Here is a 23,228-nt window from a genome sequence, read left to right as displayed (position 1 = left end):
GGGCACAATTTGGGGCAGTGGTAACCTTATGGTGATGCTTTCCCAGTATAACTTCAGCAGGATGACGAGCTAGAACCGTCACCCTCAGTGTACAGCACCACCATGGGAACACAGGAGGGGATGTGGGGGTACGGTGGGGCTGAGGAAGGGGCTTTTTGCACCAGATAAAAGCAAGGCAGCTTGTCAGGCATGAAACAGCTGGGTTTTAGCATGAAACCATTGCTGGGTTGTGTTTAGAAGTGGGAAGAGGAAGCAGTGGGGTTTTGTGTTTTACAAAGGGTTTAGAAGGTGATGGAGGAGGCAGAAGTGCTCCTGCTTGACTTGCAATGGGGTCTGAACACGTTCTTAGAGCTCTGGAAGCCCTATCTCCAAGATACTGGGGTATTCATGCGCTGTAGAACAGAGGCAGTTGTCCTGAGGCGTTAACCAAGGCAAAGGGGTGTGTGTGTGTGTGTGTGAAGGGACCAGCAGCCTGCTCGAGCAGAGCAGCAGGCCCATCTCTTGCTCCTATTGGCATCGCTTGGTAGGGAGCCAGCATCCCAGGCTGGATGGATTCACCCGACTCAACCTGTGCTTTGAACCTTCCCTCCCACTGCTTCGTTCCATCCCTCTGAGGCCGTGCCCTGCCATCAGCAGCCCCCTTTGCAGGAGCTAAAGAGACGAGATCAGTCTTGAGGTTGGTCTGAGTCCTAACCAACAGCCTGAGCCCACGGTGTGGCTGTGATGGAGCCACAAACATCTCCCTTCCACGGGGTGATAGACTCCCGTGCAGTGATTGCTGAGCAGGGAAGGTTAAGAAGCAATCACTGTCTCTGTGCTGTGGCATCAAAGCCTGCGTTGGTGTGGAGTTTCTGCTCTTCAAAGCCCATGGTTTGGAGCCAAGATACACTTGGGTGATGTCTCTTCTCCCCGGGTCATTTGCAATCCAAGCTTGTTTTCAAGGAGTAACCTGGGCCAGGGTGAGTTTTTGTGGGGGAGAGGTAAGTGACAAAGAGGGAACCAGTTCTTTCTGTAGCAGAGAGGTTTTCAGACCATAATTAATGTGTCTTCTCCATGCATGTATGTGCATGCACACACCCAAACAGAGCTGTCTTTGATCTCTCCTGGGAGGCCAAGGAGAATACTGAGAATATAGAATCAGACATTATTAGGGACAGTGCGTGGGGATAACAGCACTGCTTCCCCTTGGGCTTTGGAAAAGAGCAGCCTTGGATCCAGGCAGCATCTCTTGCTGGCCATTAGAGCGCACGATGTGATGGGACTGCCTTAAATACAGCAGCAAGGCACCGGGAGGGGGAAGTGGCGCTCGTTGCTGTCAGGTCTGGCAACAGACACCGCGATTAATGCCAGAGCCATCAGCGCCCACGTTTTGAACCCGCTGGCGGGAGCAAGAAGAGGCTCAAGTGATGCAGGAAGAGTGGCAGGTTGCTATCACAGCCGCTGCCCCAAAGCTGCCTGGCGTTAGGTCCTGTGATGTTTCATGGTTGACTTGCAGCGAGTGCCGCTCCATTTGCTGAGCGTTCCTTTGTGCCATCCGAGTGGCACAAACGTAGGAGCAATCCGTGTTCATGCATCACTGGTGCGCTTGTATCCGATCAAAGCAGGGAGCCACGTAATAAGGCAGAAGGTTTCTTAGAGTGGCCGGGTCCAGGTGCTTTTAAACTCTGATGTCCCAGAAGGGCTGGAATGAAAAGCATTGGGCATATTCTGCTGCATACACACTTCCTGCCACTGCTGAATGCTGCCAGGGAGCTGGGAAAGGCATTGAGCTGAATCTCAACTCCCAAGCTGCAAAGAAAGCCATTGGACTTTGGGGTAAAACCCACTTTAGAGTGACGTTTGCTTCCAAGCTGGGCTCCAGTGAGGGGCAGAGCCGCTGCGGACATCTCTGCGCTGGGTCTTTGCACAAGAGCAGACTGCTTCCTCCTGTCCAGGCATTTTAGGTGTTCATTGCCATCTGAGGGGATGTGGGTGACACTGTGGGAGCTTCCACAACCCTCCCTCAGTGTCACCCTGTGTCAGTCCATCTGCCCCTGTGACCAAGTAACTCTGTTATTTGACTGAAGGCTCTGCTGCCCACCCCAGGAGAACATTGCTGCAGTGCTGGGGTTCTGGTGCTCTAAGCCCATCCTTCTCTCCCTGTGTGCGGTTCAGGTGATGAACCAAGAGAAGTGCACTGGCCACAGCAAGCAGAGCTCTAATACCTCAAACATCTGCACTTGAAAGTGTCTGGGTTCCGGGTCTAGCAGCCTAATGCACAGTTCTGCTTGAATACATGGGGTTGGAAGGTGCAGCCTCGGTCCTGGGCTGGGCAGAGAGCCTGTCTATGCTGTCTTCAAGTGGGTTTGGGTCTGTAGCTTCACACAGTGTGGTTTTAATTCAGGACAAAGTCTGCTCGCAACTGGAAGCTCCTCGCATCCAAAGCAGCTTGAGCTTGCTGCACACTACCCTGTAGCTCTTCCCTTGCCAATGGCTGCTGAGGAAAGCTTTGTGGGCATGTTCCGGGAGCGTGGCAGCAGTGACAGACCAGATTTGTGCTTGTTGAAGCCTTGCTGGTCTCAGAATTAAATGGAGACTCCAGGTTTTGAAATGAAGGCAAACTGGTAACAGCAGAACAGCTTCTGACAAAGCCTCCTAAGGGTGTGGGCAAAGGGGGTGAGAGCTCTGTATTCCCAGTGTCCTCAGTGTCCTTTGGCCTGAAACCCCTCTGCTCCTCTGGGCAGCCTGCTGCTGGGGCCTGGCATTGGCTCCGAGAGGCAGATGGACAATAGGAAGAGGCAAAATCAGGCGATGCTTTCCCTATTGTTTCAGTTGTTATTAGCTTGCTTTCACGTATGGAACCATCGGACATCCCCAGCAGGCTTGGGACCTGTTGCCCTTTGGTTTTAGGGTCCCATAGAAGTTAGAGTCCCCAAACACGGGCGTCTCTAGCGTAGTCTCCTCCGTTAGTGGAAATTTCCTATTCCAAAAGCAGGCCATATGCTGGAGTGGGATGAGCTGATAAGCTTCTGCCATGGCACAGCAGGGACGCGTGCGAGCGTGGCTGCCGCGACGTCGGAGCGATCCTGGGGTATTTTTAATTAGCACTTTCCTCCAGGAAATCAGCGCACTCAGAGCAATGCAAAAGCTCAAGCCTCCTGTCCCAGCCTTGCTTTGGAGCTGCCTGCACAAGTGTCTGCAGACGCTGACATGCAGATGGCAGCGCTGAAGAGTGCGATGGTGCTAATTTCCCTTGTGCGGCATTACCCAGAGACATCAAGCTGTCAGCGTTCAGATGACATAAGAAGGGAAACGCTAGAGATTTTGTTTGGCTTCTCTGTGACCGGCTTTGTTCCCTGTTGTGGTGGGGTTTTTGCCCCCTCAGCGCTGGCCAAAACGTGAGGTATGCTTTCTGATGAGAAATCAATAGAGTGCAGGCTCGCTTTAAGCTTGTTTCATGTGTGCAAGATGACAGGAGACACCGCAGGCAGCAAAGCACCTCAAGTGCTCCCCTGGCTGAGAGCTGCTTGGAAATGCTGATGCTCTTTCAGGGAGCGGCACAGTTGATCTTCCTGATGGGAAGAGGGAATGTTGGCTGGTGCATCAGCCACTTGGAGCTCATGTCACAGGAGGTGTTCAAGGCAGACATCCTGCTTTTCTCTCATCATTCCTGTATAGCGCATACATGGAAGAGCGCATCCCTCAGTCCTCTGAATGCTGGATCTGCACAGATTTGGAATAACCTGTTCTCTTCGCAGGCTTTTTATGGGTGCTTGGCTAGAGGCGATATCCACATTGTGTGCTAGAGCAAGAGGAAAGCTAATCGTGCAGGACGCCAGAAACACTGGCACAGAGAAGGATCCTTGCTTGAAGTATGAGATGATCGAGTATGTGTGCTGGAAGAGCTGAATCTATTCATAGACTTGCAAATGTCTGTTGGAAGGGGCAGAAGTGATGCATGGCTGCAGGAACAGGCACAGCTCAGCTCTCTCTTCTGATCTTGGAACTGAAGAGTCTCTTTCAGACTTACACAGCTGGGGCTTTGCCTCCGATCAAGGCAGTGGTGCCGTTCCCTCACTGTCCCTTGACTGCTGCATTTACAGTGCGAGCTCTCTGAACCTACAGGTCGCTGGGCTCTTAGTTTCTTGCACAATAGGCACCCACAGTTACACTACACTGGCCCATAGACACTCCCTTAATCCAAATAGCAGCACACAAAGGCTGTTTACTTGGGACACGCACTGTTCCTTGGGGTATGCCTTCAGAAACCACACAATATGTAATAATGACCTCTCATGACAAAGTAATTGGGTGATTTATAATAAATGATCATCTGTCTTGACTTGAACAAGCGTGCCAGCTCTTGCATGCCAGAGAGAAGAGCAGAAAATAAAAGCCAGCTTAGTGATTTCTGTCTCTTACCATAGGACTCTTCCTCAGATTCAAACCCAGGGACTGCAGGTTCTGTCCTAGGAGAGGTGACCCGTCTGTCATCTAGCTTGAAGTGGATGAACTGCATTCCAGGCTGTGTAAGAAGAGTGTCTTTCAAGTTGAACCTCCCTTGGTAATCAGCCTATCAGTTTGTACTGATAGAGATCACATATGGTATTTCATTATGGACTGATGCTTGCCCTGGTCCTTGCAGCATGCTGTCTACTTGGCAGCTGCTATGCATCCTGGAGCTGGCTGCAGTTCAGTGGTAAAAGAATTCTTAACTGTTTGTCATTGTAAAGCACTTTGGGGTGAATGGTGTTGCATAAATGTTAGGTTATGATTAGGTATTAATCTGTTCTGGAATAATTCAGAGTTTTTAAATGTGCCTTTTCTAGTAAGTCTTATTTAATATGGAGGGGGATTGATTTATCACTGTCTTGCTATGACTTTCTCCTACCCCTCCAGCTAGCATTGTGCATTGCAGATTATGCATAGCAGGAAAGGAAATGGTTGACTGTCGATGGCAGCGTGATTACACAGGTCCCTGGGATTTAAAAATCAAACCAAAGCTCCTTATCCTCCAGTGGCTTTTGGAATTCGACTTCCAAATGTTTCCTCCAAACAAGTCCGTGACCCTGAGCCTACAAGTCTGTGTTACACAACATCTTCTAGCTGCTGGGAGCAGCCCTGGCTCCGTGTGTGACCGACCTGCGCCCTGTGGCAGACGTGATGCTGCGGGTGTTCCGACTGGCTGCATCCATCTCGGCTGTGCTGCTGGTGCCAGGAGGCTTTGGAAGTTTTGCAGAAGTCCTGACTTTGAGTCTAGACCCTTTGCCTGGTGTTCAGTCCCTTTGGAATAAAGCCAGATCTGATTAGAGGCACTAAAGGTCTTTAATTACTTGCCTTGTGCACCCTAATGAGCAGAAGAGAAAGGCCTTAGGAGTCAGTTCTTGTTCTTCAGCTTTGTGCTCTGCTTTTGGCTTTGGCTGTACAGCAAGGATCCCATCAAACTTCACTGTGCAATCCTTCCCACAGATGACAACAGCTGCCTGCCTCTTCCTGTATCAGACTGACCACAGATCTATTGGGAAGCTGAACCCTGCTAATACATTAATTCTGGACATCATCTGTCTTAATATTCAGCTTTATTATACAAAATGCCTTGCAAGCATCACCTTCCAGATGATTCACAACAGGTCCCAGCGCTGTGCTAAAACACACGCATCTTGTATGCTGAAGAGTACAGAGAGAAAAAACCCATGGAGACCCGAGTTGTTTTATTTCAAACAAAGCTTTGGGTGGGGTGAAGCGCTTGGAGTGTTTCTAGAAGTACTGATCTGGTTTTATGCTTGCCCTTTTGTATTGGGTACATCCATCAACCTGGAAAGTCTCTCCCTACACAGGGTGATGCTTGGAAACTTCACCCAAAACATTTAAGGCCCTGTGAATGCAGGCTTTACCACAGACTGCTTAGTCAGATCTCTTTAATTTTAGATGATAGAAAGAATAGAGGTAGCCCTAGACATGATTAGCTTGTTCGGTAACATTCATGCCAGCCAAGGCAATAGATGTTTATTTGCTTTGTATATAATACCTATAGCTTCTTTAGACTCAGGAAAAGAAAGGACTGAACTTACTTAAAAGTTGGCTCATTTCTTATTTCAAGCTGATGCCTGGCTGGGATGAACTAGCTCAAACAGGCCTGTGCAATTAAAATAGTTCATAGTAGAACTTCCAGTTTTATGTGTACAAACAGATAGGGAGCAAAAACACAATGATGGACTTAATGTGAAGAAATTACAGTCCTCTACTTCCCTGTGGGAAAATGGCTCTCCAGTCAGCTCTGCCACAGCACTGACTTGGAATTGGGAAGGTTCTAAATGGCAGGCATTGAGCTTGCACCAAAGCAGAGTTCTTTCATGGGGATTTTGTTTGAACTATTGTGTTACTTAGACAAAACCAATCACGTGTATTTTTAGCTCACAAATTCTGTTGGAAAACTCTTTGTGAGAGATGCCACCTTGCCAGCTTAGTGCTGTAGTCACAGTGTGGTCACATTCCTGCAGCATGGGAAACTGGAAACCAAACGGAATGTTGTGTCATAGGAGAGCTGCCTGATTAAACACCTTTATGGCTGAGAAACAATCAGGTTTCTCGGCGGCTCTCTCAACCAATGTCATGAAGAACTTAATAATTCAACTAGTTTAATACACGTACAAGATCCCACTTCATCATTTTGATGTAATTATGTATCCAGATTTACTACAACCCAGAAGACCATGTAGTCCAAGCCTTTTATTTCATGAGCTGATGTAACACATGACGTCAAACCAAGACATACACACACATACATATATATACACACCCCAATATACATTTAAACAATGCAGAAGAGGTAGTACCATTAATTAGGAAATATATAACATGAAGTAAGAATACTAACACAATTCAGCTCTGTCCTCGTTGCGCCTCTTCCAAATATCACAAGAGGCTATAGAATGATTTATTCTGCACCAACCCAAATTTACAAGTGTGCTCTGTTCTCTTACACACTTGTACCTTGAGTTTTCTAAAGGTGATCCTTCAGGTGACTAGCTGAAGGGGACAGTATTTGGTTCATAAGCTAAATGCTATGGCTGTAACAACTTGGATAATGAGCTTTGAATCCATTACTTCTTATAGGATTGTCTGTACACTTCAGGATGTAAGGTTAGGCATGAACACCAAGCATTTAACCTGATCTCTTTTGACGTGATCAGGTGACAGAGTTCCCCTTCTGGAGGGATGTCTGCCCTGCAAGAGGTAGAAAATAACAACAAAACCTGGATGGGTTTTGGTGTTGACCTTAGGAAAATCTCCAGTGTAGCCTTGAAGTTGTAGTAGACAGGAAGTAACAGTATTTAGGGTTTATCAGGGAGGGGGAAATGAACTTGATCTCTACAAAAACATGATCCTGAAAGATGAAGATGGGAAGACTGTAAGACAGTTCCTGAGTTTACATTGAGGAGCATCCTAGTATGCCCCAGCTGCCCAGAGAACAAGCAGGAGAGCCCAAACAAAAAGCCAAAGCTCCAATATTTTCAGCCACTTAGTCAGCAGCTCTATATACCCCAAATAGAAACTCTGGGTAATGGTGTGTCTGACCACAAGAGCAGAGCTCTTTCATAACTTCATCAACCAGACCGACTGTTCCTTAAGGTTTTTAAGCTGTACTTACAGCAGCTGAGAGACTTTGTACTGTGAATACTGTTTTAGGAAAGAAATAAAAATACAGTTAAGAAGGATTATCAGCTGTTGAGACTTTAATGTAAATGCAGTTTCCATCTGCTTTTCCAGCTTCAGCCAAGGCGTGTGTCTGTAGTCAGAAGATGCACACTAGGCAGATTCCGAGAGCCAAAGGAAGGCTACAGTGAAAGAGGAGGATGAGATGTTCCTTTTTTAGGACTGTTTTCCAGATTTCCTGTATTATTTAAGCTCTGCTGGGCTAGCAGGGAAAAAAAAGTCTAAGCAAAGCAGCAGTGCAACGAATGGAGGGAAGATATTGTAGTATCTTGTAGATCATATTTATCTGATATACTCCTCCTCAGAGATGCAGGTTGTATCTTCATCTGTGCTCTCCTCCAAATCTGGCAAGTTGCCCCAGAGCAATACATTGACACCTGGTGGGAAGGAGGAAAGGAGACAAAGGAGGGAAGAGGAAAGAAACACAACTATTTTTGGATTGTGACCTTATTTTTACGTTGCACAACTGTGTTTTCAGAGAAAATAACGACTCCAGTCATTGCAAACCCTGGTAAGTCGTGTTCATCATAAATACACGAGACTATTTCCTAGCTTCCTTCCAAAGTGATCTTGAGGGGTGGTGTTTACAGCATAATTAGGAGAATAAGTCCCTGCCCACAGATGTATTTATATAGCTCATTCATGTAGCTACTGATAATCCCCTCGTGGCTGATTTATTTTGAAACGCATTGATCTAACACACGCGGTGACACTGAAAGGTTTAGACAAGAAGTTCCTCCCGTCTGCAAGGAGGGGGGATGATTTGTCAGAACGCTACATGTTCCTCAGGACTCAAGGCAAATGGTTCCTGACACTTGGCATCCAAACAACACCTACCTGTAGAAACTAACCAGCACGAGCTGTAACTTCATATTGAGCTAATGAGGACTTGGTTATATAGGGGCAAAGTGACAGCATGACTCACCCAATGAGTGTCCCTTGGACAACTGCTTAGTAGCCCAGGAGATACTGCTATAAATAGCACCTGGTGGCTGTGTATATACTCCTTTATGGTGTTGGTTCCGAAAATCCTGACTTCTGCCCACAAAAGGGGAGAGTTAAATTGTTTGATGAAGAGATATTTCCACTTACTTAGAAATTTTCATTTACAAAGGAGCTACAAGGAGTTCGTGAGATTAGCAGCCCTGTAACACTTGCCATATACCTCCATATGTTACACTCCCTCCAGATGCTTTAACTATATTGAGGTGCCTCAATAGGAAGAGGTCTTAGAATTCCAGATTTTAGGGAAGAGAAGTGTTCCTTACCAGAAGAGTCGAGTCTGTTGATGCCAAAGACTGCTTGGCTATGAAACATCCAGAAGTGGCCATTATTGCAAGACAGCAGGCAAGGTTTGCAGGGAGAAATCACATGATAACCAACAACGTTACCACTAGGAAGACAAGGGAAATAATAAGCAGCATGAATCTAAAAAGACAGATGTTGTTGGCTTTTGCAGCTAAAGCTAATGTTTAAATAGGCAAGGTATCGTAATGCTCCTATTTTGGTAAAGTTAAGGGAACATAGTTAAACAAGCATCTTAAATACAGAGGGAACATCTGTTGGGAGTTACAGAATATCTAAGGTTTAGATCTTTGGCATAGAGAGCCACTTAGTAACCTGAATTGTGTAATCAGATTAGCTTACATACCAACAAATGGTGGGGTATTTGCTTTTTTGAAGCCCAGTGATTCCACTGGAATCAGAAGTTAATCACACACCAGGCATCCATCTGTACAGAATCACTGTGCATGGGAGAGTATCAGTAGTAGGAGCAATGAGACTGAGAATATCAAAGCATTATCTCCTCTCCCAGGGTGAAGCCTTGAACAACCATTTTTCTATTTTCTCAGCCACGCTCTGGTGAGATATTTCTCTATTTATACCTAAAAATATAATCCTGTGTTCCTATCACCCCCCCCCCCCCCATCATTTAAATCCAAACCGGGCACAAATCTGGATTATGAAGTGGAAAGGATCTCAATTAACTGTGAGCTCTTTGAGAGTTGTTGTTTTTACCCTTAAATATCAGAAATTAATAAAGAGGATAAAAGAACTCCAAGAACTTTAGTGACAGCATGTTCCATCTGCTAGCAACAGCTAGATCTGCCAAGAGGATGTTCTATTAATTAGAATATGAGTAACTACTTCTTCCTGCGGCCTTATTCACACAACTCTCTCTGTGTTGAAGCAGACATTTAATCAGGCAGGTGGCACACAAGCTTTCCCATCTACTCACAGTACTGACAAGGTTGTCACATCTCCACTTGGGACTTGCACAGAAATAGACTGGCAGCCAAGCCCAGAAGTAGTGGGCTGAGTTTCTATCAAGCAGCATTACATTTGAAGTAACGAATGCAATCTGTTCGTTCAGCCCTCAGCTCTTCGCGCTGCAGTAGGCTGCAGTGGAGAGGTTGGACACATTGTGGTGTGCTTGAGGAGGCATTAGAGTCATCCAAGGGTGTTCTTACCACTTTAAACACGCAATGTTCTTCAGTTTGCATTTGCAGAGATCAGTAAAATAGCAGCTTCCAATGAAATCAACAGTGCTAGATGGGAAGAAAGTCAAAATATTGAAGTTTAGATGTGGCTGTGATTCCTACTATGACGTTTTGACAATTCAGGGCTGAAATCACACAACGATGTTACCATTACTCTTGTATGTTTGGTTTATTTTAAACCCTCCCAAGATCACGCAGCCCCATTTCCCTGTCAGCTACCAGCCATGCTCATATGGAAACTAAAAGACACCCATGTGACGTTATACGAATCAGAATCACCAAGTGATTTGAGTTGGAAGGGACCTTACAGCTCATCCAGTGGCACGGGCAAGGACACCTTCCACTAGAGCAGCTTGCTCCGAGCTCCATCCAGCCTGGCTTTGAACACTGCCAGGGATGGGGCAGCCGCAATATATTCTGGGTCCTCAGAAATGAAACCAGAAAGTGCTGCCTCTCTTACTGCTTGACTAACACATGCTCGTCACCGCAGGCTGTGGGGCACCGGCAGCCCAAAATCTGATTAGAGACATTGCCCTAGTTCCTGGTGAATCTCGGTGAGGCTATGGAATAATAGCTTAAAGGCTAGGACATCCAAAACCAGACCTTTGAGTCCTTATCTCCTGTTTAACCCGTACTTTCTCATTAACATGCTGGTTTGCAACCTGATTTCCTTAGCATTCAAATGCCGTCATGGGAAAGCAGCACGCAAGCGGCGGGAGGAGGGGAGTCACCCTGGAGCCAGTGCGCGATCAGGTTTGTTCTGTTTACGGGGATTTATTTCAGTTTCTAATCTCTGCCCCAGGGAGGAGCTGCCGGGACTCCCTGTGGCCTCACCTGCCCCAGGAACAGCTCAAATGAGGGCTTTGATTCCTGGGTGAGGGACAGCGTTGCTCTTGCTGTCCCGCCGGGGCTGAGGGCGGGCCGGGAGGGATGGGGGCTCTGGGGGCCTTTCCCTAGAGGGACCCTGTGCGTCGCGGCCGCCCCCCGGAGCCCGGCGCTTACCCCGAGGGCGGGATGTCGGTGGAGTAGAGGTCGATGTCGGTGTCCGCCAGCAGCACGGCCTTCATCCCCCGCGTGCTCAGCACCTGCTGGCAGAACCGGCAGCACAGCACCGACACGCACCGGTCATCGAAGGTGCAGCTGCTGACCGACATGGCGGCGGCCACCGCCGGGCCTCGCCGCTCCCGGTCACTGCCGCCCGTCCCGTCCCGGGCCGGCAGCCCTCAACGGCCACGCTCCCCTCTGTCAGTTTGAATTCCCGACCTCCACCTCCCATTGGGAGCGCCGGGCACCGCCCTCCCCATCTGATTAGTGGAGATGTGAAGCGGGGCCCGCCCTCTCCTTGCCCGCTATTGGAGAAGACGGGTGGCACCACCCCTACCACCTGGGTATTGGTGGAGGGGCACGCCCTGCCTTGCTCCCATTGGCCACGCCGCCAGGCTATTTGCATTCCTCGCCCCGCCCCTGCGCAGACGGCGGGAAAAGGGGCGGGACAAGCCGGGAGATAGAGCCATCTGACTGGCTATATCTCCCGTCACTCCTGTCCAACGCTCTCCTCTGATTGGGCAGACCGCTCGAAGGGGCGGGGCGGCGGTGGGCTGCTGAGGGGCACCCGGGTGGCGGGCGCCAGCGGCCGGAGGACGCCCGGCTGCGGGAGGCGGCTCCGCAGCACCCAGGTAATGGCCCCGCTCGGCCGCCGGGTCCCCTCCGCTCCGCTCCCCGGACAGCTCCGCCGGGGGACTGCGGGCAGCCCCCGCCGCCTGCCCCCCTCAGCGCGGCCCTGAGGCGGGGCGCGGAGCCGCGTCCCTCAGCCCCGGCCCCCCCACGGGAGCCCCCTCCCGCTTCCTCTCCCCGCCGCCCTCATTGTTCTTCCCGGGCGGGATGCGGATCCGGCGGGTGCCGTGTTTATTTATTTCTTCCTCCGTCCGCGCATCTCCCGCGGGGGCCGCGGCCCTTCCCTCCCGGCGCAAAGAAAATGGGGGAAAAAGAATGAAATACGTAAAAAAAAGCGGGAGAAAAGTTGCGTCCCGCCAAGGGCCGCTCCCCGCCCGCCTCCCTCCGCGCACGCCGACCCGCACAGCGGAGCGGGGGCTGAGGAAACCCCCGGCAACCCGAACCCCCCCCCAGGAGCCGCGGATGGAGCCGGCGCGGCGGTGGGGGGGGGCTGGGCTCGTCCTGCGCTTCCCGCGCCGGTGTCACTGGATGCAGGGTCCAGCGGGAGATGCTGCGGCTCCGCTGCCGGTCCTGCCCCCGGGGACCTCCTTTCCTCCCCTGCCCTCCCCGTTCCCCGGGGAGCCGCGTTGCGAACGAGCCCCTGCTCCCCCCGCCGGAGGGGCTGGCGGCTGCTGAGGCGTTTCCCCGCCGGTACCTGGCCGGTCTGCGGGTCCGAGCCCTGCTCAGAGGACGGGTTGCGATGTCAGGGCAGCTTTCCTTTCAGCGGCACATTTGGGCTGTGCAGCTTGTGGCTGCTGCCTGCAAGCCGTGATTTTATGTATCTATGTAATATATATATGGCTTTATTTGTGTTTGCAGGCATACCAAAGAAAACGGCTTCTCGTCCTCGGTTTGGGATCTGATTTACATCATCTCTGAGCCCATTTGAAAAAAAAAAAAGGAAAAAGCAAAACCAACCCCGCAGAGAACATGTTGTGCGGAAGGACTTCCACTCCCTGGCTGTGCTGTTAACGCTAGCAATCAGGAAGAGCCTTTGGGGGCTGCAGGATCTCGCTAGTCTGATGCTGCTGCTAAAGGTTTTGGTGCAGGGAGACAAAACTGCCGCCTCTTCCATGCACTGAGCTCTTCACATCTGCATTTTGCTGCTGCTGTGCTCGTCTCACAGCCTCTCTCCATGGACTGATTTATTTTCTTTGCCCTTTTTGTTGGGGGGGGGGAAAGGCGAGCAGAAAATCCCGGCACCGCATTGAGAGGAGGGCGACTGCATTTCTGTCTCGTGCTCTGGTGGATCGGGTTTGAGGTTCGTCTTTTTTTGGGAACAGAAAACATGACGTCGCCAGCAAAATTTAAAAAGGATAAGGAGATCATAGCCGAATATGACACTCAAGTTAAAGGTAGGAATGGTTTTGTATTCATCTCTTCCGCTGTTGCAGTCCTGACTGCAATTGTAGGAGTTTGCAGGAGATGTTTGGGTGGGGAAGGGAGAAATCATTTGCAGATTGCCTGGAATTTGCAGGGCTTTTTCCTAACACAATGCTGGATCGGGTTTGCAATGCTTTTGCTCGTCCCCATGGGGTAGGTTCCTACTATGGAATTGCTGTTTAAAGGTATCACGGGAAGGGCTTTATTTTACACCATACAACAGATTTCTTTTTGAGTTCTGAGAGCCATATTTTTCTGTCTGCTGTTCTGAAATACGGCTTTGCGTTTGAAATATGAGAGCTGCTTAATTGCTTTTTAATCCTCCTCCTATCATGGGAATCTGTTAAGAAATCTGTGTAGTGTCAGAGGAGCATATTTCCTCTGGTAGCCACAGGGACTGTGCTGAGGGTCCCTGTGAAGCTGCTTGTGCTAGAAAGTTCCATTATTGAGGGTTTTGCTCTTGGTGACTCCCTAATACCACTGCCTGGTTTTTCTTGCTGTGCTTTTGAGTGTGACACCTTAAGGTTGCGGTGTGTGTGCGTGTGTATTCACACGTATGTAATGCATATGTATACACATGAATGCAACTAATACATTAGTGTTATTCCCATCATCATAAGGCAGGCAATAAAGAGTCAGAGGTGTATTTGCAATGGTTGTGGAAGTCTTCTGCAGGATCTCCTTGGCTGGGTTTCGGGCTGGGTAGAAAAAAGGATGGTGAAATGTTTGCTTAGCTGCTGCTTTTTGCAAAGTTCTCGAGATAAAGTGGATTTGAACAAATAATTCTGGCTTGGGCACGGCTTGAGCTGTGGCTGGTGGGAAGTTCTGAGATGTAATGATTTATCTAATTGCTTCAAACTTGCTCCGTATGCTTGTAGCATGTAGGAAAGATGGCCTTTGGGCAGGGCTGGTGGACTGAAATCAGTGTGAGTTAGAGAAATGCCATTTCCATGGGAGCAGGAAACCTTGGTTAAACCTGGCAATTAAAATATTGTGTTGCAGGGAGGTATTTAGTTATTTCTCACTGCTTGGAAATCATTCAACCATGATGTCCTACACGGTGCGTGTCCTGTGCTGACCCTAGTGCTCCGCACCTACAAGCGGTTGTGCTGCTGCTGTTCACGAGGTTTACCTGAGCAAATCTGCCACGGGGTAGGAGTTTATTTTGATGATTTATCTCAATTTCGGGGTTCTTAAAGCTGGAAATGGAGAAGAACGTGTTTCTTTTTCACTAGTTTGGTTTCTATTCCTGTTTTCTGGCTGTCCTTGGAAATGGGGATTGAAGTCAGTGTAAAATTAGAGGCTTCTATGTCCTTTCGTTATTTACCCCGTCAGAAGGTGTGTGGTAGATATGAACTTGTAGTCCCAATATTTGTGCATTGGATGCAATAATGAGACACAAGGATTTAGACTTAGCAAAGTGCATCTTCTCATCTCTCTTCTCTTAGGAAAGAAATCTTTCCCTTTTCAAAGAAGAGACCAACAGTGAAGAGCCTTCACTGCCCATCACTGCCAAAACGATGCAGTCACCTGTCAATCTGTCTGTAAATGTGGTCCCAAAAGCAAAGCATTGTAGTGGCATTTAGACTTCTTTGCTTTTTTGCCTTCTGAGCTGTTCCTATTGTAGATATGTGGGGTTAAGAAGAGTGGGGCTGTGTAACTGGCTTACGTGGAGCTGGGAGAAGGGGGTCTCCTTCCTGAATTAGCGTGAAGGCATCTAAGGGTTTGTCTGGGATATTCCCCCCTTGTGCAGTTCAGCTTTCCCTGCTCAGGACAGTCCAGAAGTGGCTGATGGGAGGTGCTCATCCATCTGTGCTTCCCTGGAGAGGGAGGTAGAGATGGGCCTTAACAGCTCAAGAATCCAGCATCGGAACGATCCTCTCCCCATCGCCTCGTGTGCTTTAAAGCTCAGGGGGAGCTTCCCTTCCCCATGTGGCTTCAACCCTTCACCAGCTGCTCTGGCAATAGGGATTGTCATGTCTCTGCTTTTAGATATGGGGTTTGGGGGGAGATTTTGCAGTTAAGCACTCATCTTAAAATGTCGTGAAACTTGCTTTGCATCTCATAGGTACCATGCTGTGAGCTGGGTAGTGACCTGGCTCTCATGAGCAATGGGTCCTCCTGCCTCTCTAATTCCAGAGATGTGCTGCTTGCCCTGCCACAGTGAAAAGATGAAATGGGACTAAAGGCACACTCCAATCCAAAACCATAATGCTGTCTTTTCACTGAACACACCGGGGTCCTTAACGTAAAAGTGTTGGTGTCCTGGTGGAATTCTGGCTTGATCTGTGGGAAATGGTGTTCACTCTGACCGCGCGTTGTTTGCCGTCTTTTCTCTTGTGTTGTGAAATGCCATGTAGGAGTGAGATGAGCTGGGTGTTGGTGTGCTTTGTAAATTGTAAGGTATCATCTGTTTCTCAGATGAGAAAACTCAGGTAGTTTTTACACTGGCGTTTAGGAGCTTACTGTGTTTTCTGGCTGTGCATTAGAAACTGTGTTTAGAGGCTTCATTTAAAACCATTAATCCACCAACACGTACTTAAGCCCTGTAAATTATTACTAATGGAATGATTGAGCTTTGCTTAGAAGTTTAATAGCCTTAAGTTGTTAATCAAAACCTATTTAAGAGATAGCTTGGTTATGGCTGTTAGATTGTTGGTGTGCAGAGGGTTTGATCTTCTGTTGATGAACTTGATGATTTTTGTTGTAGGAGGTGTGGAGGGGTGACAGGGTGCTGGTGAGTGAAACTCTGTTATCTCATGGCCATGAGCTGTAGGTATTTGTTGTCTTCTTCCAACAGCCAGTTCTGTGCCTCTGCTGGGTTGGAGTTAGCTCTTCCCATGGTTCACATGTGCAGCTAATGGCAGAGGGGATCAAGAGCAGGATGAAATGAATTTCTGAAGAGGAAGACTGTTTGCCTCTTACACATCAAACTTACTGTGCAGTGGTCAGGGGATGTAGAGGGAGTGATGTGTTTCTTCCTAATTCCTTGTGCAGGGAGGTTGAGGACAAGCTGGTCTGTGTGTCCCTCCTTGGAGGCTGCTGGAATCAGGCTGGATAGAGCCTGAGTTACTTGGTCTGATCTTGGAGCTGACCACTGGAGGTTGGCCTGGATGACCTCCTCTGCTCCCTCCCAACCTGAATTGTCCATGACCCCATGGATTCCAGTATCTGGAGGTTCAACGGAAGCTTTTTCTTCTGCAGAAGTGAGTTAACCCACAGACAGGGTGGGTTCCCTCAGGAACTGCTCTGACCTCGAGTCTTTTGCCTTTAGATGATGCAGGCAAGGTCCATGTTGTCTCTGGTTGCTTGGTTGTGTTGTCTGCACTTGAACGCTTCGTGCTGTTGGCAAGGAGAAGAGAGGCTGCCGGTATTAGTGGGCTCCTCTTGCAAGACGTGAGAGTGCTCCTCGCTTTGAGGAAGCTCTGCGATGGCCGCATGTCATGCGGGAGGAATCCTGACAAGATGACATGGGGGCAGCAGGGGAGGGAAGTGCTGCTTTGATACGTTTCTGTACCATGTGCTCGCAAAGATTATGAGTTCTGTGAAGCTGGAAAGTGAGATCCTGTGGTCTCCATATGGAGCCTTTGATATCTCCAGCTCATCCCCTTGTCTGGATTGTCTCTCCCAATTCCTTTGTGCAAGTTGCGGTAAAGCAGAGATAATGAATTGATGCTGTGCAATGTGTTCCATGTGAGATGTGGGTGCTGCCTCTATCTGTCCCAACCAAGGCCTGTCACACTGATTTTTGGCTTAATGTGTTAAATTGGAGTGTACATTTGCTGAGGAAAGAAAAGCCAGTGATTTATCTCGTAATTCTTCTCTTCTTTCTCCTCATGTCCCGGGAGAGCCTTATATTTAATTAGTTTGTATAAAGCTTTAGTAAATAGCTTCATGGTTTGGGCTGCAGAGATGGAATCCTGAATTCTTTCACACACTGAGTGTTCATAAACCACTTCTGTCCTTGAGTTGTCTCTAGCAAAGGTTAAAATACATCTCTTGCAGATCTTGCAGCACAGCCCGAAAAGCACCAGGAACATGGAGAAGAGATGAGGTGATTTATAGCAGGAGTGAGCACAGCACAGAGGTGCCTGCGTGGTATTTACCCAAGTGTGTCTTCAACTAAGAACAGCTTTGGGCAAAGCCTCCCATCAGATTCCGGCTACTGGAATGTCTGAAACTTCCTTTTTAATCTCCCCCAAATCAGTGATAAATTTCAGATAAGTCCCTTTTTTTGGTCTCTGGGTTGAACAACTGATGGTGTGTTCGATGGGATCGGGATCTTTTGCCTTTAATGCTGCATAAAGCAGCAGCTGTAATGTGGGGGCTAGAAAGGAAATGTGATGCTTTTGGTGGTGATTTGAAACAAAACTGGCATTTCTCTCAACTGTTGGAAGTTTCCCTGTTAACACTGCACATGCAGCACTCGTCTGGAGAAGGTATTGGTAGGACTGTCCTTAGATCACTGATTTGAAATCACTGTAATGTGTTTTGTTGCTAAACCCCGGGGATCTTCAGTGCTGTTGACCTTAGGTATATATGGGATGATTCCTCTTTCGTGTTTGTCTTCTGTTCAGGTCCCTGAGCTGGTCACTGCACGCTGTGGCACTGGCTGCACAGCCCAGCACCACGTGTGAGGGCTTTCCAGAGTCACAGCTCCTGGCCACTTCCTCGGCAACCCCTGTTTAACACACTGTGTAAATGGCCTTTTCAGCCACGCACCCTGGGGCGCTTGAGTTGGAATAGTTCTGAGGTTCGAGATGCTGAGTTTGGAAGTATTGGATTACCATTGACATTTGAAATGTAAAACTACCTTTTAAGGGGTTTTTGCAGTTAATCATTACTCTGTGCGTGTAAGTGATTCCATTTGTTTGCAACAATGACTTCCTCCAAACTCTGGCTATGGAGTTGCTGGAGAATCATCTGGTTTGCTGCAGTTCTTGATAGTGCTAATCCCTGGAGCTTTGGAGCTGGATCAGGCCAATGAAGCAGCATGCTGCTAGAAAGGGGGAAGGGGCTGTTGGGAGAGTGGTTTGATGTTACAGCAATAGTTTGTATTTCTTTGTCCTATGTATGGTTCCTACTAATGACTTATTGATGAGACTAGGAAGAGGTGAAAGGATGCAGTCTCCCTTCATACCTCTTCATCTCCAGAATCCCTCTGCTGCAGATTCATCACATACTGCAAGGCTGGAGAGCAAAGCTGAGCAGAGGAGTCAGTCCACTCAAGTGCTGCAGATCCATCCAAAGCAGAGGGAATTCCAGTGTAACTCCAGTAGGTTTTCTATGAACACTTCACTGGCGAGAGCCAGTTTCCTAAACTGCCAACTAAAGGAGCCCCCGGACATTCTTCCTTAGCTCTAAAGGCTTTCCTTTCGTGGGAAGGGTACACATCAATATCTTTTCCTGTTGCTTTTAAAGGCTCGACTCCTGTTTTTGCTTTTAATACTTACTAATTTTTGCCCATTTTGGGAATGTACTTGGAAGAGTCTCTTTGCCTGGTCAACGTTTTCAGCTGTCTTTATGAAGAGTGAAATATCTCAACCTTTGTTGAGATGGAAAGTATGTTTGAACACATGTTCTTTTCGCTATGCCACGCACAGTTGATATTCATTACTGGGGACTTTATTTAGTTCCCTTTTGTATGACTTTTGCAGATTTCATGCTTTCTCTCAGAGAATTCCTACAACGTCGTGGGAGTCCTGCTCTCTGAATGTGGTCACTGTTTTGTAGGCGATTGGAGCAAATGCAGTTATGGTTTGATTTGCTGAGGGATAAAAAAGTATGGGAGAATATGGGGAAAGGCTCTGGACTTTGCAGTAATTCCATCATTTGAGACCATTCTTCATTTTTGACCTTCTCTTTCACCTTTCCTTCCAAAATAACAATCTTACCAAAGACAAAACAGGGCATTGTTTTGGGGAAATCTCGAGGTAGTGGTCAGGGAAGCTCTTGGTATGAGTTCTTCAAGTCAGAAAACACATGTGGGGATAGGGTAACTGTGTCAAGCTGGTATTATTTCTAAGCAGATGCTGCAAATGGATTGGAACCATTTAAAAGGTTATTTTTCGTTCTGTGGGAGTAACTACCTACTGTTGGTAAACTAAAGCTTCTGAGCCAGCCACTTTGCTTGGAGCTGCCCCAGTGAGAGTTAATCGTTGCTTGGAACAAATAGAAGGGGGCTGGGAATGAAAAAAGAGAAGAAATCACTTCCTCTGCAATTCTGAATGTAAAAGGCTCATGTGTTACAAGAGCTGGGAGTGCTGCTCGCACTCTGAAGCAGCGTGGGCATGATGTTAGGATGGCACTACACAGCCTTTGGGGATGGGCAGTGGTGAGGAGGAATTCTCAAGGCATTCATAGGGTTCCTCTTTTCTCTAATGAGCACTGTTCCTCCAACACTTTCTCTCAAGGTGTTGCTAAATGTGCTGCAGAAATCCTTGGGTCTTCAGTGCTTTCAGCATGCTGCAGAAACTTGTGCTTCGCACTGATTGCTGTGAAACCGGTTGCATTAGGCAGGAGCTGCCTTCTCCTGTGGCACATCTGCAGCTCCTGGCTTTTTGTCTCTTGAGAAGGAGCCGAATAAGCAGATGAACTCCAAAGCAGGAGTGGATTTTAATCTGCAGTTGTGAAGTGCTGTGGCAGCGCTATTTGGTCAGTCCTCTTAACTTTGCACTTGGCTTCTTTGGATCATAGGACTTTCCAGGAAGAGCCTTTTGGCTTCCCTTCTTTGAAGTAGGGCAGGGTTTTTGGTTTGGTTTTGCACTGATGTCAGTGGACAAGGGTTTTCATGCAGAGAGTAAGCCACAGAGCTGTGCGATTTATAGACGAGGAGGGCTTCAAATTGAATCTGCTTAAAATAACACTGGTTGTTGCCTGGGAATTAGTCGCTGCCTCTTTCTTTGGACAGCAATGCAGGGACAGGCTCCGATGGTCCCATGAGGAAGGGGGGTTTGTTCCCAACAGCCCTGTAGCTGCCAGGATTGCTAAACTGCTCCCTCTGAACAAGTGGATCGATTGTTTGCTGACCAAAGATCCTAAGCCTCAGTCAATCAAACCAGTTCCGTGTCACTGGTGGGTTTTCAGAAGGCAAACACTACAGCGTGATGAACACGTTTGTTTCTGCAGCCTTTCTTTGCTACCTGAAAAGGGAGAGCATGATAAGCACAAACTGGGGCTTATTATCCAAATGGGATTGTTTAGAAAGATATTTTCCTGTTTTCTTTGGGTTTTAGCCTCTGCAAGGCACGAGGGAAGGCTGAAAAGCTGCATTTGTTCGGCTGCCAAGCACATCAGCATTGATCCCTCCAGTAAAGGAGGGATCGATGGCTTTAAGCTGTTGCTGTAGCACATGGTGTGTGTTGTCCCCTGCCAGCATTTGCACCTTGAGACTTGGTGATGATGGATGAGGTGCCATTCTGTTTCTCATTTCTCACCCTCCCAATTTCCCTTCCATCCTATTCCACCACCTCTAGATGCAGCATGGATGATGCAGCAGATAATGTGGCAAATGCTGATGTTTTAATCACCAGCCCATTCAGTCTTGTTCAGTGTGTGTGTGTGGATATTGCAATAGTAAAATAGGATCCTGGTTGCTGTTGCTGGGGACTTAGTGGTGCGAAATCAAGGGGAAGCCCACCTTGTGGTAGTAAGTCCTTCACAGCAGTCCCTCTTTGTTGTTTTAGCAATTTGAATGAGATGAGGCAGGATTGTCACTTCCCTGTGTCAACCTTCTGTTAAGCATTGATCCCTTCCTTCCCCTTCTCAGCAGGGAGGGAATGATCCATGGAGGGCAGGGTGAAACTAAATTGATGGGCAATTTCAAGGAGCTTCTGGGTGGTGGCATGTCATGTATGGTTATGATTGGGGAATACTTAAGATGCCTGTTGGATGAGGTTTAAGTATAGTGGGAGAAATTACTCTTGTGTCTTTGAGGATGCTCCTGCTCGTTAGCACTTAGGTGTTATGAGAAATCCTACAAAATCCTTTTCTTTGTGCTGGCTAACACTGGGCAGTGCTCTTGCTGTTCTACTGCTAAGAGTGCCTGGTATCCAAAACACATGTGATATTCTTGCTTTTAGGACAATAATAAGAATAAAACCAAGCTTCACATATTTCATTAAGCCTTTGTTGTTAAAATATGAAGAAACTTTACATAGGGACAGGATTATGGGTCCAAGTAACCTCTACTGAGCTGCTCAACTTGGGCAGTGTTGTGGCAACCACAGAAGGTAGCCGTGTGCTCACTGGTGTACGGCAGTTCTCCTTCCTCCATCCCAGTTCATCTGGGGACGGCTGTCTGAAGTGTTGTGCTTGGAATAACCATCCAGGCAGTTTAGAAGTGAAGCTTTCTTCATTTCAAGTGACAAACCGGAGCATACCAAGTGTGTTACAGACTGTGGAGGTGCAGAGCTCTCAGCAGGCCCGGGGAGGTTTTTCCCCTGCGTCCTGATAACCAGTTACTCAGAAACATAATAAACGAGTATCTCTGTGAAGTGGTTTGGAAAGAAGCCTGGTTTTGCTTTGGTCTCTTTAATGAAAGTAACTCTTCCTAACTTTTCTGTGTTCTCTCCATCTGTTGAAGAAGGAAGCCTGCTTCGTCCCAGTATTTCTGCTCCATAGAGGGCTGCTCGTCCCTGTCTGTGTCCCAGCTCAACAGGGTGGACTCCAGTGCTGCAGAAAGATGCTGAAATGGGAGCAAAAGGCTTTGCCAGTAAATGACTTAAAAGTGTGCAGCTGGAAAAGGGAGGGGGAAAGGGCTGCAGCAATGCGTGGAGGGAGGAACAAATGCAACACTACAAAGGTCACAGGATACAGAAATGGTGTTTGGATGGAAACTCAACTTGCTATGAATGAAACTGCTCTCTCGTGTTTTCCCCCTGGAGCTGAATGGCTAAAAACGGGATACTCCTTGTTCTGCTCCTTTCTTTTTATCATTTTCTGGCTCTTGGGAGCTTCCATGAGTTGTGCTGTTGAACTGAAAAACCTGGGAGATGAAGGATGGGTAGCACCCACACATGCTGGGAGAGGCTTAAATATGTGAATCTCTGCTGGGTTAATCAGAGCTGTGCCATGATCAGTTCTTGGTTACTCTGGTGCCACTCTTTGCTAGTCAAAGCTTTGTCTGTGCTAAATGTAAAGTGTCATAGCAGGGAGCCTACTACGTGACCAGAGATGTGTGCACTGCTGAGCAGGGCTGCTGGATACACTCAGAACTTCAGCTGAGCACCCCTTGGAGCCGGCTCTTGGACCCCTTGAGTGTTGATTTAATTTCCTGTGTGCTGTGAAGTCTTGTTGCTGAATGCTGAACTGCTTTTTCTTCCTCCATGTGCTCTTATCCCATCCAGATTGCCTGTGTTTTCTCTGAGGTTGGTTTGATCTTTTATCAACCCATATGCTCTTGTTACCTTCCATTGTATGATGAATTTCTGCCTGTAATGATAAAATGCTTCACCCAGAAGTGTAAGAGAAATCCTTTCATTTAGCCCAGTTTCTTAATGCCAAACACATTCCTACTCATTATCTTCATACTTATCTTTACTTAGGCTTTAAATCAAATCATGTCCCCCATGCCCATGAGAATGTGCTTGTCAGAAGCCAGCTGTGAAGGGCTCCTTCCATCCATGAATTTCCACCTTTCTTTCTCCCTAGAAATCTTGGCTACAAATGCCCCCCCAGGTGCCCCCAGAGGTTCAGGATAGTAGGTTCATTTCAGATCTAAAACAAAGGAACCAGTTCTGGCACTGGCCTCTTTGGAAGGTCTCTATAGGTACAGTCCTATGCCCTTGAAGCAATGACAGCCACTGCCAGCAAATGAGAAAGTGTTTTCTTCTGGATTTTCCTTTTATTTTGTCCTGAAACGTCAAGTTATTTTGTGCTTCACATAGAGTTGTAGAATAGTTAGGGTTGGAAAGGACATTAAGATCATCTGTTTAG

General features: G+C 47.8%; 2 protein-coding genes across 5 annotated transcripts in view; one reads left to right on the top strand and one right to left on the bottom strand.

Annotated features, from left to right (window-relative positions):
* Positions 1-6,688: 6,688 nt before the first annotated feature.
* Positions 6,689-11,365, bottom strand: FAM72A (family with sequence similarity 72 member A). Its single transcript, XM_061454881.1, has 4 exons — positions 11,199-11,365; positions 10,167-10,244; positions 8,964-9,088; positions 6,689-8,072 (listed from the first exon to the last, which is right to left on the bottom strand). The coding sequence occupies exons 1-4, from the start codon at positions 11,348-11,350 to the stop codon at positions 7,978-7,980; spliced, it is 450 nt and encodes a 149-aa protein (XP_061310865.1). The 5' UTR covers positions 11,351-11,365; the 3' UTR covers positions 6,689-7,977.
* A 401-nt stretch (positions 11,366-11,766) lies between these two features.
* SRGAP2 (SLIT-ROBO Rho GTPase activating protein 2) overlaps positions 11,767-23,228 on the top strand; it is a 92,931-nt gene continuing 81,469 nt past the window's right edge. For all 4 annotated transcript variants that reach the window (XM_061454878.1, XM_061454877.1, XM_061454876.1 and 1 more), the window contains exons 1-2: positions 11,767-11,872; positions 12,729-13,264. Coding sequence is in view for 3 of the 4 variants with exons in the window: in XM_061454877.1 (XP_061310861.1) it covers positions 13,198-13,264 (67 nt within the window). In the remaining variant the exon portion in view is untranslated. The remainder of the gene's footprint in view (positions 11,873-12,728; positions 13,265-23,228) is intronic.

The sequence above is a fragment of the Pezoporus flaviventris genome, unplaced genomic scaffold (genome assembly GCF_033815535.1).
Source record: "Pezoporus flaviventris isolate CSIRO_AGI_PZ_B2104156 unplaced genomic scaffold, CSIRO_AGI_Pfla_v1 ptg000017l, whole genome shotgun sequence".
NCBI lineage: Eukaryota > Metazoa > Chordata > Aves > Psittaciformes > Psittacidae > Pezoporus > Pezoporus flaviventris.
This window is presented reverse-complemented; position numbering and strand designations above follow the sequence as displayed.